Source organism: Capsicum annuum, chromosome 12 (genome assembly GCF_002878395.1).
Source record: "Capsicum annuum cultivar UCD-10X-F1 chromosome 12, UCD10Xv1.1, whole genome shotgun sequence".
NCBI classification, from domain to species: domain Eukaryota; kingdom Viridiplantae; phylum Streptophyta; class Magnoliopsida; order Solanales; family Solanaceae; genus Capsicum; species Capsicum annuum.
The window spans coordinates 216,755,961-216,771,104 of NC_061122.1; the positions used below are offsets into that span (position 1 = coordinate 216,755,961).

A 15,144-nucleotide genomic window follows, 5' to 3' on the forward strand; every position below is an offset into this window, starting at 1 on the left:
AGGAGTTTGAAGATAGCAATAGAGTGAAGTCTGTTAAGGTCTTAACCTTGAAGAGGGAGTTTGAGCTCTTGAAAATGAAGGACTCTGGTAGTCTGAAAAAATACTCTTCCAAGCTGATGGATATTGTGAACCAAAAAAGGATACTTGGGGAAAATTTTACAAATCATAAAGTTTTAGAGAAGATCATGGTCAGGCTTCCCAATAAGTTTGAATCAAAAGTCTCAGCTATTGAAGAGTCTTGTGATTGACTACTCTTTCAATAGCTGAGTTGATCTCTAAATTGCAAATCCAAGAGCAACGGGTAACTATGAGAAATGAAAGGACAGTAGAAGATGACTTTAAAGTAAGGCATAAATTCAAGCAACAAAATAAAGGCAAATAAGTCTCTTTAACCACTCTGAAGAGGTGAAATCTGGTGGATACCAAGGTGAATCATCGAGGAAAGAAAAATTTCCACCTTGTGGTATTTGTAAGAAGACAAACCACTTGGAGAAGAATTGTTGGCTGAAGTCCAAGAGGTCTCCTATTCAATGTAGATACTGTAAGAAGTATGGACACACTGAGAAGTATTATAGATAAAAGCAAACTCAAAGTGGTCAGTCTTCCCAAAGAGTAAATTTCACGAAAAATCACCAAGTTGAAAAATCAGAGGAGGAGGTATTCGTGACTTTGTACACATCACATATTGATCGATATAATTGATATGTCGATAGTGCGTGCACAAGGCGCATGGTGATTGATGAAAATCTATTTGTTAGCTTGGACAAGTCTGATAGGACCAAAGTAAAGCTTAGAGATGGTGCACTGGTGCAAGCTCAAGGAAGAAGGTCAATGAAATTTTCTACGGATGAAGGTATGAAAATCATAAATAATGTTCTTTTTGTGCCTAGCTTCACTCAAAACTTCTTGATGTTGCTCAATTGCTTCATAATAATTATTCACTTAATTTTAAGGATAAAAAATGTCATTTATGATCATAAAGGATATGAAGTATCTAAAATTAGCATGATTGGTAATTCCTGTCTAATTTCATGTTATTCTGTTGAAAGTTGCTCTTTTAATATTGAAATGAGTGATACTTGGCTTTGCCATAAAAGGTTTGGTCATTATAACTTTAGTTCATTGATGTAAATACAATCCAAGGGTATGGTGCTTGATGTACCCAAAATTGACATGTGTTGAGATTTTTGTGAGTTATGTCAATTTGGCAAACTGCACAGACGATCCTTTCCTAAAGGAAGTCTTTGGAGGGTGAAGAAAAAGCTAGAGTTGGTTTATATAGATATATGTGGATCAATGAGGATGGCTTCCTTGAGTGGAAATAAATACATATTCTCTTTGTAGATGATCTAACGAATGACATGGGTCTATTTTCTAAGTAGCAAAGTTCAGGTGTTTTTTTATTTTCAAAGAATTTAAGGATATGGTTGAAAGAGAGAGTGGCTGCCAACTGAAGCATATCAGGTCTGATAACGAAACTGAATACACTTCACATCAGTTCAGCAAATATTGTAAATATTTAGGTATTCAACAATAGCTCACTCTGAGCTACACTTCAGAACAGAATGGGGTTTCTGAGAGAGAAAAATAGAACTATGATAGAGATGGCGAGATGTATGCAGGCAGAAAATATGATACCTAAATATTTTTGGGCTGAGGCGGTCAATATTGAAGTCTATTTGCTAAACAGGTTACCAACTAAAGCACTCCAAAACATGACACAATTTGAAGTATGAGAAGGTATAGAGTCGTCTGCGAGACACTTGAAAGTATTTGGGTCGGTGTGCTATGCCCATGTTCCAGATGTTAAAAGAGGAAAATTGGAAAACAACGCAGAACTCTATATTTTGTTGGGCTATAGCACAACTGGAAAAAGGTACAGAGTGTATAATGTCAGTACAAAAAAGGTTCTTATCAATAGAGATCTTACGGTGGATGAGTCTATCCACTATGATTGGGATCGAGATAATACTGTAAAGAAACAAGATAGGAGTAATTCAGTTGCAGCTCTAAATCCATAGACAAGTGATGTTTAGTCCTATTGCTGGAACAGAACACTATTCAGATGTTGAATTGACAACTGATTCTCCAGTTTTAAAGACCAGGTAACTAGCTGAAGTTTATGAGCAATGTACTTTTGCTTTTGTTGAACCATCCTCTTTTGAAGAAGTAGCAAGTCATGAGGCTTGGATTTCTGCAATGGAAGGGGAGCTTGCCATAATTAATAATTATAATACTTGGGAGCTAGTTAATAGGCTAGAAAAGAAGAATATCATTGGTGTCAATAGGTCTATAGAACGAAGTTCAATCCAAATGGCTTCATCTTCAAACATAAAGCCGGACTTGTAGTTAAAGGTTATTCCCAATAGCCTGAAGTGGACTTTGGAGATAGGTTTTCTCCTTCCGCGAGGCATGAGACAATATAATTTCTAATTGCTCTTGCAGCATAATACAAGTGGAATCTACCATTTAGATGTCAAATCTGCATTTCTAAATAGATTTCTTGGGGAAGATATTTATGTTGAACAGCCTGAAGGTTTTATAGTTGCTGGTTAAGAAGACAAGGTGTATAAGCTTAAAAAAAACTCTCTACAGCCTTAAAAAAGCTCCGAGAGCTTGGTATAGTAGGCCAAATACTCATTTGTTGTCTCAACGCTTCAATATAAGCCTAAATGAGCCTACTTTATACTTCAAAGGGCAAGCTGATGGAAGGTTAATTGTGATATCCATTTATGTTAATGATTTGATGATCATGGGTGAAAAATTTCTTGCGGTTCAAAAAGTTAAAAATGCATTGTGAAAATTTTTTGAAATGTCTGATCTGGGAGAAATAAAGTTTTTCCTGGGAATGGAGATTTCTTAATCTTCTGAAGGAATTTCCTTGTCCTAAAAGAGGTATGCCTTGAGTCTCTTAAAAAGGTTCAAGCTTGATAAGCGCAAACCTATTGCAACTTTACTTGTTGTGAATGAAAATTTGATGAAGGGTGATGGAGAAGATGTGGCAAATTCAAAACTGTATAGGAGTCTTATTGGAAGCTTGTTGTATCTGACTGCTACTAGGTCAGATGTGAAATTTGCTGCTAGTTTATTTCCCGATATATACAATGTCCCAGCACCAAGCATTTTGGAGTTGTTAAAAGGGTGTTGAGGTATATTAGAAGGACAACTTATTATGGCATTTGGTACAGAAGGGTGAAGAATGAAGCTCTTATTGGCTATTCAGATAGTGGTTGGGGTGGATGTTTGGACGATTACAAAAGCACATTTGGTTACTCTTTTTTATTTGGTTCGGGCATTTTTTCTTGGAGCACAAAGAAGCAGGATATCGTATCTCAATCTTCAGTTGAAGCTTAGTATGTGGTTGTTGCATCTGCTACAAATCAAGGAATTTGGTTGAGAAAAATCTTGTTTGATTTGGATCTTTTGTCAAAAGAACCAACAGTGATCTATGTGGACAATAAATCAGTCATTGTTATGGCTGAAAATCCAGTGCAACACGGAAGGACGAAGCATATCAACATTAGATTTCATGCTCTACGAGATGCTAAGAAGAATGGCGAAGATGAGTTGGTGCATTACAGAAGTGAATAACAACAAGCCGATATTCTACCAAGGATCTTCCCACTAACAAGTTTGAGTTTCAAAGAACGTTGCAGGGAGTTCCAATAAAAAATCTTAAGGAGGAGTGTTAGGAAATAAGATTTCTCTAGAAACTCCTAGATAGTAGATATTTTTATAGTAGACAAGTTGTTTGGTTTAAAATGAGTGGTTGTTAGTTAGCCACATATGTACTTAGTATTGTGTGAGATATTTTGCTTATTTTGTGGTTTGTAATCCTCACACACACTATATATATAAAGCCTATGTAATGATCTATCTTGAGAAAAATAAGAAGTGTACTCAAAAAGTTCCAGTTTCTCCTTTTTCCCTGCAGTCTTTTGTAGCAATTTACAGCTGCATTTTATTCACTGCTTCAGCTTGTTGTTGTTTTGATTCTTCTTGCCTTTACTTCTTAACGGTTTCCTTGTTAATTGATATATTTTCTTCACTATTTACTTCTTCTTTGGACTTGGATTTGTTGTATACATGACGTAGTAGTAAGGTCTGCGTATACTCTACCCTCCCCAGACCTTAGTTATGGGATTTCAATAGGTATGTTGTTGTTGTTCCTACTGATTTAGGACATGAGCCTCTGTATATGTACATCAATAGCAGTTCATCAACTTTCTCCTCAATGGTCAGGGATTTTATGGGATTTTATTGATGGAGGAGCTTCAATGCCTCAAATTCATGTTCTTTTAATCTTGAATACATGCCTACGATTGATCAATTGCTTCGTAACTTGATCTGAAATTAGACTGTTTGATCACTACAATTCCTTTTCGAGCTATATATGTATCGCTCAAAGTTAGGGGCATCCTTCTTATCGTCCAATTTAACAAGATTAGCATCATGTTGCACCATAATTATATCGGGAGGAAAACTGAAATATCGGAAAAATGATTCATTCCCCTTTCTAAAAGGAGTAGGATTTTTGGTTGATCTCTCATTCCCCCTCCTTTCTTTGTAGATTAATAGTCACCCGAACACCTATATCAAAAGCTCAATATGCAATTTGCATGAAATCTATTTGTTCGACCTCAAACTAGTAAGGTTCCATAAATTCGTAAACATGGTGGACAACACAAATGGGGTAAATGAAAGGTACATGAAATATAGTCTTTGTAATTATTGTTGAAACCAAGTACAATTGGATGAATAAACAACCTGATGAGAAGCATAACTTGGAGCCATCATAATAAGAAACTAGGATTATCTACATGATAATTAGACAACGTATAACAATAATCCTTCTTTAATCATGTTCTAATTGCAGCGCGATCAATACAGTAGCAATATATACACATCATTAATCAACATTGTAATCTTGTTTATGCTGGAAATGAGGTCTGCTAATCAATGCACCAACGAGGTTGTCAAGCCAAGCACCAGCATTCTTTTAACATCCTCCGTTAGCCTGCTATTTTACCTCATTCCATAGTATTAGTGCTTCGTAGAATTTCAAGAACTGCTCTTCTTTCCTCCATTTCCGTAGGCCCCGATTGGTTTTGCAAGAATGTGCTTCATTGCCTTCACTCCCAGTGGGTTGTTCTTGCTCTGTATATCAAGAAAAGCAATCGCGTAAGTAAAGAAAAATACTTAGAAAGATGTTAGTAACACGTTAGTAGCCAAATTCTTTATGTTGTCTGTGCATAGAAGGAACTTACAATTGAGCAGGTGCCTTCATAAACGTTGCAGACAGGATAGTCGTGTGGGCAACAACTGTAGTGGTCTTCACAGCAAATAGCTCCTTCAAGTGGGCAGCATCCCCAAGAGAAGCAAGTCCTACGTGACTCAAAGATACAACAGCAAGTGCTGCCTTCAGCGCATGTAGCATAATCATCACAGACTGTAGGTGGCTTGACTGGAGTCGGAGGAGATGGACCGGGGTTAGGAGGATTTGGGCCAGACTTTACTGGATATGAAGGCTCTATGGCTAACCCACACTTGCCTTGACGGCTGGCAATGTTACGTTCCATTTTGAGGTAGCCCTTCTCTCCCCAGCTAGCGCCCCACGAGTTCCTCACAATCCAATAATCCATACCATTCTCAGTACCATATCCAACAGCAACCACACCATGATCCACTGCAGTACCACATCTTCCAGTAAAGATACCCTGAAAATTACAATGTATAAAAATCAAACAAAAGTTAAATCGCGTGGATAATTGGCTATGATCATTGTTATATCATAGTTTTCGAACTATAGTTAGGAGTTTATCTTTATGTTGCATTCTTTGGTCGAAAGAAAACTATACGGTTTTAATCAGAAATCAACATTTTACTGGAAAGACATAAATTGACGCGTAGTTGTTGTTTGTTTAGAAAAACATTACCGATTTGTAGTGCTGGAAGTCTTTACCACCAGCTTCAACAGCAATGCTCACAGGTTGATGTACAAGAGCCTTTTGTAGCGCCCTTTCATTGTTCTCAGGAACATCTTCATAGCTATCTATCTTCACAACCTTGGCATTTTTCTGCATCGCGAAAGTGTGTTATAAACAAATCTTCAATGCATTACTTAAAACAAATTTCAAAGAGCGCGAACTGAAATTAAGAAAGTTGTACCGACCCTAAATGTATCACATGTGCCATCACCTTCTACGTAAGGGTAGTCTTCTTCACTGTCAATTCCTCCATTCTTGATGACGAATTGAAAGGCGTAATCCATAAGACCGCCATTGCAACCTTCATTGTAAGACCTATCACAATCTATCAGCTCTTGCTCCGACAGTGATATCAACTCCCCAGTTGTTATCTGGTTTATCGATTCAATGGCAGCAACGGCAGAGAATGCCCAACAACTCCCTGATTCATTTCATCAATTGATTAGTACACAAATATTCAAGCATACTATAAATTTAATGAATTGAATTGAAGTATGCTAATGTTTAGCTATTTTTTTATGGTTGAGGCACATAATTTAGTAAGTAGTAAAATTGCTATGTTACATATTAGAGTTGCAACATTAGACTCTACTTAGCGCCTTCTCTTTTTCTCTCCCTACTCCAGCCTCCCAAAAAATGCACAAACAAAAGAAACAATAACATACCCAGTTCAGTTCGGCAAAGTTGGGTCCGGGAAAAGTAGTGTGTACATAGGACCTCATCTACCTTAAGAGGCAGCGGAGGATTATTTAGGAGGCGGCGAGGGTGTTCATCGAACCTCCTCGGCATAATACATTGTATATATATATTTATTTTTAATTTTAGTGTAGATATATAGATTTTGAAATCCCTGAACACCAAACTGTAGGTTGCTCAGTGGTTTAGGGAATTCAAAATTCACCCCCAACGTGACAAGTTCAAATCCAAGGCACTATATTTTATTTTTCGAGTCCTCTTAGTGAAAATCTTGAGTCCGTCACTGTCCAGAGATTGAGAGAACTGTTTTCGTTAAACCCTCGACTCAAGAAAAAACAATCCGAAGCACCTCCCAAAAATATGAATTTAAGAATTGGTGTCTTGTTACTTAATTTTAGGTTACTTTATATTCTATCTATTAAAACCAAGACAATGTTGCAAGCAGCATATCAAATTGGTTAAAAAGCTTCAAGATTGCAAAACAAATTTTTTTTCCATAATTTATTAAAGGACAGACTACAAGAAAACAAAACCAAAGGGATTGCATGTTACTTTTATTTTTATTTTTAAAAAATGTCAGACATTTTAGTTTGCACGTCAATATCAAATGGTATTTAGAGAGCCGAAAGTGACATTATTGAATTACTTTTTGTAGGTTTATGTCAACTTGCAAATTAAGTATGACAAATCTTCTAGTAGCATCAATTAGTGAGCTATGCCATTATTGTCAATTGTTGCTGTAAAATCTTGTCAACATAATTTTATTATTGTATGGGGTAGGGGGATGGATGGATGAAGTGGAAACTCGCATCGGGGGTGCTGTGTGATAAGAAGGTGCCGCCCAAGCTTAAAGGCAAATTCTATAGGGTGGTAGTCCGTCCGGCCTTGCTGTATGGAGCGGAGTGTTGGCCAGTTAAGAACTCCCACATCCAAAAAATGAAGGTGGCAGAAATGCGGATGTTGCGCTGGATGTGTGGACTGACCCGAGGGGATAGAGTTCGGAATGAGACTATCCGGGAGAAGGTTGGTGTGACTTCAGTGGAGTGTAAGATGCGGGAAGCACGATTGAGATGGTTCGGACACGTGAAGAGGAGGGGCATGGATGCCCCGGTCCGTAGGTGTGAGAGGCTAGCGTTGGATGGTTTTAGACGGGGTAGAGGTAGACCGAAGAAGTACTGGGGTGAGGTGATTAGGCGGGACATGGAACAGTTACAGCTCACCGAGGACATGACCCTAGATAGGAAGGTCTGGAAGATGCGAATTACGGCAGAGGATTAGGGCCAGTTCGGGTCGCTAGTGTAGGGAATTAATTGGTGGGGGTGTATTCCTGTTATGATTCTGTATTCAGTGTTTCGTGTTCCGTGTTCCATGTTTATTACGAATCTGTGTGCTTTCCTCTGCTTTATTATTCCTGCATTCCTGCTTTACTCTGTTTTATATTCCCTATGGGTGCCGTATCTATGTTATGTCATCTGCTGCTGTGCTGTACTATGTGTTTGTGTGATATCTCGTGACTTGAGCCGGGGGTCTTTCGAAAACAGCCTTTCTACTTCATCAGAGGTAGAGGTATGGACTGCGTACATCTTACCCCCCAGACCCCACTAAGTGGGAATACACTGGGTTTGTTGTTGTTGTTGTTGTTGTTGTATGGGGTAGGGGAATATAATGACACAGCAAACACATAAGGGAAAAAAGGGCACCCATGGTACTCTTATGAATCCGTTTGACCATAAAAAAATGTAAATCTTTAACTGTAACAAAATTCGATTGATCATAATTTGTTTAATTTTAGAGAAATTTCGTAAACCAAATCTCAAAATCTACCAAAAATTTAGTTTTGGGCCAAAATAAAGTCATTAATTTCTTCTTAAATTTTAAACTTACCCCACGCTTTGATACTTTATAAAGAAGCTCATCTATTTATGACACAAACTAATTCCTTACTATCGTTTTCGGTTATTTGATCTAAAAATGCATGCTTGTCATGAAGAGATTGTTGGTAGAATGTAAATAGCTAGTTATTATTATTATTATTATTATTTTTTCACCGACGGATCTTAGTAATTGTGTTATTAATAGTTTTTATTAAAATATCATGTTATGATTTAGGATGATGTATTATCTAGTTCATCATAAAAATAATAATTGTGGGTATTTTTGATAGTTTAATAACTTGTGAATACAAGTCATGTTTCATGTTTTTCAAAGGATAAAAAGTGAAATAATTTTTAAAAACTATGGCAAAATATATTTTGAATCTTTAATGCTAACTTCACTCAAATCTACAACAACATACCCAGTGTATTCCCACCTAGTGGAGTCTGGGGAGGATAGAGTGTACACATATCATACCACTACCTCAAGAGAAATAGAGAGGCTGTTTCGGATAGACCCCCGGTTTATGACCAATTAACAAATATAAAAAGTAAGCGCATATAAACTAATATGGTACACAAAACAAACTAACAGTATAACAAACACAAAAATAAGTGTATAATAAACTAGGACATGATGCAGCCAACACCACTAGCCCCAAACTACAGCCACAACACTACGAACCAGAAACTCCAGACCCAAAGGAGCACTCCCTTATTACTACCTTCGCACTCCCACCCCCTAACCCTCTACCCTAATCCGCATCCTCCACGCCTTCCTATCAAGGATCATGTCCTCTGTAAGTTGTAATTGCTCCATATCATGCCTAATCACGTCCCTCTAATATTTCTTCAGTCTACCTCTAGCCCGCCTAAAACCATCCCTAACCGGAGTCTCACACCTCCGCACTGGAGCATCAGGGCCCCTCCTCATCACATGCCCGAACCAACGTAGACTCACTTCTCGCAACTAATCCTCCACCAAGGCAACTCCCACCTTCTCTCGAATAATTTCATTCCTCACCCTATCTTTCCTGATATGTCCACACATCCATCGCAACATTCGCATCGCACCACCTTCGCCTTTAGGATGTAGGAGTTCTTAACTGGCCAACACTCCGCTCCATACAACTTAGCCGTCCGGCCTACCACTCTGTAGAACTTACCTTTAAGCTTCGGGGGCACCTTCTTATCACAAAGGACTCCCGAAGCGAGCCTCCACTTCAACCATCCTGCCCCAATATGATGCGTGACATCCTCGTCAATCTCACCATTACCCTGAATTATAAACCCCAAACACTTAAAACTCTCCCTCTTCTGGATGGTCTGAGAGTCTAGCTTCACAACCACTCCATCTTCTTACGACATATCACTGAACTGACACTTCAAGCGCTCCATCTTGGTTCTAACTTATCATTAACTCCACCCCAAGTCTCGTCGATCAAAACCACATCATCTGCAAATAACATACACCAAGACACCTCCCCTTGAATATGTCGCGTCAAAACATCCATCACCAAAGCAAATAGAAATGAGCTAAGAGTCGATCCCTGGTGCAACCCTATCAAAACTGTGAAGTGCTCCGAATCTCCCCCTACCGTCCTCACACGAGTCTTCGCACCATCATACATATCCTAAATCGATCTAGTATACGCCACGATCACCCCTCTAGCCTCCAAGCACCTCCACAGAATCTCCCTGAGAACTCTGTCATAAAACTTCTTTAGATCAATAAACACCATGTGCAAGTCCTTCCTCCTCTCTCGAAACTACTTCACTAATCTCCTCACAAGGTGAATGGCCTCAGTGGTCGAGCGACCAGACATGAAACCGAACTGATTTTCAAAGATCATCACAATTCTCCTCATCCTCAGCTCTACCACCCTTTCCCAAACCTTCATACTATGACTCAACAACTTAATACCTCTATAGTTGTTACAACTCCGAATGTCTCCCTTGTTCTTATACACTGGAATCATCATGCTCCACCTCCACGCTTCAGGCATCTCAGCAGCTCTAAAAATAATGTTAAACAACTTTGTCAACCACGTCAGACCTGCCTTGCTAGTGTTCTTCCAAAAATCTACTGGAATCTCGTCTGGCCCCGTCGCCCTACCCTGTCGCATCCTGCGAATGGCCCCCTTGACCTCCTCAACCTCGATACGCCTACAATAACTATAATCGCGACCCTCCTCAGATATATCCAAGTCTCCTAACACCAAACCTTTGTCCCCTCGTCGTTCAAAAATTTATGAAAATAGGACTGCCACCTCTCCCTAATGAGGGAATCCTCAACCAACACTATACCATCCTCTCCTTTGATGCACTTCACTTGGTCAAGGTCACGAGCACTCCGCTTCCTGGCCTTAGTCATCCTATACAACTTCTTATCTCCGTCTTTCTCCTCTAAAGCCACATACAAACTCTTAAAAGCTGTTGTCTTAGCCGTTGTAACCGCTAACTTAGCCTCTCTTCTAGCTACCTTATACTCCTCCTTATTCTTCTATCTATCCTCATCATCCTTGCTCTCAACCAACTTAGCATAAGCCACCTTCTTAAACTCCACCTTTCTCTTGACCTCTTTGTTTCACCACCATTCTCCTCGACGTTTGCCAGATCGACCTCTCGAGACACCCAACACCTCTATAGCGGTCTCCCTAATGCAACTGACCGTCGTCTACCACATATTATCCACACCCCATCTACTCTCCCACGGCCCCCTACTCTTTAACTTCTCTTCCATCACCAAAGCACTAACCAAAGTCAAGCTACCCCACTTAATCCTAAGTCATGCCTCCCTACTTCTCTTCTTTTTGCCCTTATTGATAACCGAGTCCATTACCAACAACCTATATTGAGACGAGAGATTCTCGCTAGGTATGACTTTACAGCCTTAACATAGCGCTCTATCCCCTTTGCTAAGAAGCAAAAAGTCTATCTGAGTCTTGAATCTTGGCCACTGAACTACGAAACGTAATAAGGTAATCCTCCTTCTTCGAAAAGCTCGAATTTGCTATCCACAACCCAAAAGCCTTAGAAAAATCCAACAGAAAAGTTTCTCCTTCATTCCGCTCACCAAAACCGAAACCACCATGCACATTATCGTACCCTCTCGACAAAGACCCAATATGTCCATTAAAACCCCCCCCCCCCCCCCCCGAAAAGCTTCTAAGTGCTCAAGATGCTCCTCATCACCTCATCTAAAACCTCCCAAAATTCCTTCTTCTCCTCTTCGTCCGAACCTACTTGCGGGGTGTAGGCACTAATAACGTTCACCGTAGACCCTCCCATGACCAACTTAATAGAAATCAGTCTATCACTAACTCTATTTACCTCTACCACCTGCTCCCTAAGATCTTCATCTACCAAGATACCTATCCCATTTCTATGTCTCACGCTACCCGAGTACCACAACTTATATCCATCCACATCTCTCGCTTTAGTGCCTACCCATATAGTTTCCTGGACACACACTACACTAAACCTCCTCTTTCTAAGAATCTTCACCAGCTCTATAAACTTACCCTGCAAAGTACCAATGTTTCAAGACCCAACTCGCAACCTAGAAGCTCCCTTATCCCGCCTAACCTTACTACCGCTAGCCCCTAACCCCAAACACGATTTGTAAACTGGAATTGTTGAATGAAGTGATAGGTAATCTTAAAAACTTAACTAATTATCGAATAATTCAATTTACTTATTTAAGTCGATTTTTATGCAAATATTTTTTAAGGAAAAAGGCTTAAATTTATCCCTCTACTTAAGTTTAATAGCTAAGTTTACCCTCCGTCATACGATGGGGTCATATTTGCCCTAACTGTTAGCAAAGCATTCACTTGTGCCCCTTAATTTAATGGAATGATCCAAATTACGATAAATTATCCATTTTTAACAATAAAACCCATTTCCTATTCTAATTAACCCGCCCGACCCAAATTACCCAAATTAATCAAATGGACCCAGGGAGAAGAGAGGTTTTCTTCAATGTTGTTCAAAACCAGGCGTAGAGCATTTTCCTGGTTGTTTTCTGACGGTGAATGTGAAGAAGTGAATGCATCACAAACTGTTGAATCACATGTGTTTCCTCATCTTGTTGAGTCGAAAGAAAAAACTTTTGATTCTTCCTCAGCTCTGAAATCATTGGATATAAATCGGAGACCAAGATCAAGCACTCCTATTGTTGGTTAGTTTCCAAAAAATCGAAAACCCTAACCTGTTTCTTGCTTTCAATGTCTTGTGAAACTAGTCGATTGATGCTACTCGTTTCTTTGGTTTTGCTGTTGTGACAGCTTGTAAAAGATCAAAGACGGATCTGAAAGAAAATGAAGATCCAGGCATGGTAACCAATCCATACCAGGCTTTTGTGATAGCCAGAGATTCTTTGAGACACAGAGAAGAAGAAGCAAAGATGCAAGCAGAAATACAGAAATTAGATGATGAAGTGGGTGAATTGAAGCAGAAGACTGAGATGTGTACGTCTTCTTTGAGTTCATCAACTCTGCTACAATCCCAAATATGTGATGTTCTCTCAAGTTTTGAACAAGAAGAAAACCTCTCTTCTCTTGGGTCCATTTTGGTTAATTTGGGTCGGCGGGTTAATTAGAATAGGAAATGGGTTTTATGTTAAAAATGAATAATTTATTGTAATTTGAATCATTCCATTAAATTAGGAGAACAAGTGAATACTTTACTAACGATAAATATGACCACATAGGATGATGGAGGATAAACTTAACTATGACGGAGGATAAACTTAGCTATTAAATTTATGCAGAAGAATAAATTTAACCCTTTCCCATTTTCTAAAGTATACCATTATAACTGAACTTATTATGAACTATCTTTCATATTTTTTGTGGCCTAGTGAAATAATTCTTTCACGTCATCAAAATTAATTATGGTAATGAAAAACAACTATTTCTCTATAACACAATTAAGTTAAAACATGTATATGAGATATATATATATTTCTTAGGCTCATCTATATATACACACTCGATTCACTTTTAGCCGTACAATATTCTAAAAAAGAATAGATTTTCACTCCTACTTTATCACTTTTAACGTATCAAAAAAAATAACTAATTTTTAAAATTTTACCTTCAATATTATTACTAACTTATTTTCTAAATCATTTCTCAAAATTTAAGATTATAAATCAACGAATACGATCTTTACTTTACAGTAAAATACTCATAGTAAGTACTTACTATTTTCTATGTCCTAATTTATATATCTCGCTTTGAATAATACTTACATTTTACCTTCAGTATTATTTTAGTTTTAAAATATTTATTTTACACTCCATAAAATAATTTATGGTCACGCAAATATTCGTAACTTATTTTATACTATAAATTTTTAAAAATTTCTTTCTTAAATTCCGCAATGAATTAAACTATCTTAAATTCCGCAATGAATTAAACTAACTTATATAAATTAAAAGAAGAGACTATTATTTATTAAGAAGATGCAAAACTCAAAGTGAACGGAAATAGAAGCTAAATCAACTTACCACAGCTTCCTTGATTCTTAATATCAACAAGAGCACCTTTTTCCCTCCAATCAACTGATTCTGGTAATTTCTCACCAACTTTTGGTAGATATCTGTCACTTTTATTCTTCAATAATCTACTTCGATCACTTTTATAACCTAAGTAAGTCGACTTATATTCATCATTAGTCAGATCAGCGAATTTCGTTAATCCAAGCTTATAACTCTTATTTGGAATAGAGTTATGTTCGTCGATATATTTTAAGTTATCTTTGAAAATTTCAAATCTCTTCTCCTTTTCGCCTAGAGCGTTGTACGATTTGCCGTGCTCGATTAGCCAAGACTCGTACAACGCCCTGACTTCATCATCGGAACGATGATGCATGTGAGTAGAATCGTAGGATATTATGGACATATCAGAAGTCGAAGCCGAAGCGTAAATCGAGGAGAAGAGGAGGATGAGGAGGGATATTGTGAGAGTTGTCATTTTTTCTTATTTTTTGGTAAGGAGAAGAGGATAGGGGAAGAAGTGTGAGAAGGAAGAGTATTATAAAGGGAAGGGGGAGGGGTATTTTAGGAAATGTAAAAAGTGCTGGTATAATACTTGTGTATATGTAATACGAAAAAATGAAAATGGAAAGAAGAAAGGACAGATTAATGACTTGAGTCTCAGCTTATGAAAACTAGCATTTAAACAGACTAGAAATAAAATACGATATATATTAAAATAGAATGATTAAGGAGTAATAAACAAACTAATAGTTTTATTATATTACGCTTAGTTATTGTAAATTTTGGGAAATGAATTAGAATTAGAAATAAGTACTTATTAAATTTTAAAATTAAAATAAATATAAAATAATAATTATTTCTTAGTTTTTTAAATTGAATAAATATAAGTGAAAGTCTATATTTAATATAGTAGGAGAAAGTAACCAATTTAAAAAATCTTCAATAGGCATAAAGTAGTGATAGTTAGACAGGCTAAAACTGGACAGGAGGAGATCAAAAGAGAGCAACATGATTCTAAGTAGTAATTTGGCCATTCAAATTATTTATATTTTTTAAAAAAAATATTTTAATTTAGTGAAAA

At 37.6% G+C, this 15,144-nt stretch overlaps 3 protein-coding genes across 3 annotated transcripts; 2 read left to right on the plus strand and 1 right to left on the minus strand.

The window, feature by feature from the left end:
• Positions 1-729: 729 nt before the first annotated feature.
• LOC124889745 lies at positions 730-3,148 on the plus strand. Its single transcript, XM_047401720.1, has 3 exons — positions 730-853; positions 2,054-2,105; positions 2,920-3,148. The coding sequence occupies exons 1-3, from the start codon at positions 730-732 to the stop codon at positions 3,146-3,148; spliced, it is 405 nt and encodes a 134-aa protein (XP_047257676.1).
• A 1,557-nt stretch (positions 3,149-4,705) lies between these two features.
• LOC107850333 (low-temperature-induced cysteine proteinase) lies at positions 4,706-14,840 on the minus strand. Its single transcript, XM_016694771.2, has 5 exons — positions 14,073-14,840; positions 6,173-6,408; positions 5,937-6,077; positions 5,268-5,717; positions 4,706-5,157 (listed from the first exon to the last, which is right to left on the minus strand). Exons 1-5 carry the CDS (start codon positions 14,536-14,538, stop codon positions 5,062-5,064), a joined length of 1,389 nt encoding a protein of 462 aa, XP_016550257.2. The 5' UTR covers positions 14,539-14,840; the 3' UTR covers positions 4,706-5,061.
• On the plus strand, positions 12,514-13,276 carry LOC107850335. The gene is made up of 2 exons (XM_016694772.2): positions 12,514-12,740; positions 12,847-13,276. Exons 1-2 carry the CDS (start codon positions 12,542-12,544, stop codon positions 13,158-13,160), a joined length of 513 nt encoding a protein of 170 aa, XP_016550258.2. The 5' UTR covers positions 12,514-12,541; the 3' UTR covers positions 13,161-13,276.
• Positions 14,841-15,144: the final 304 nt, after the last annotated feature.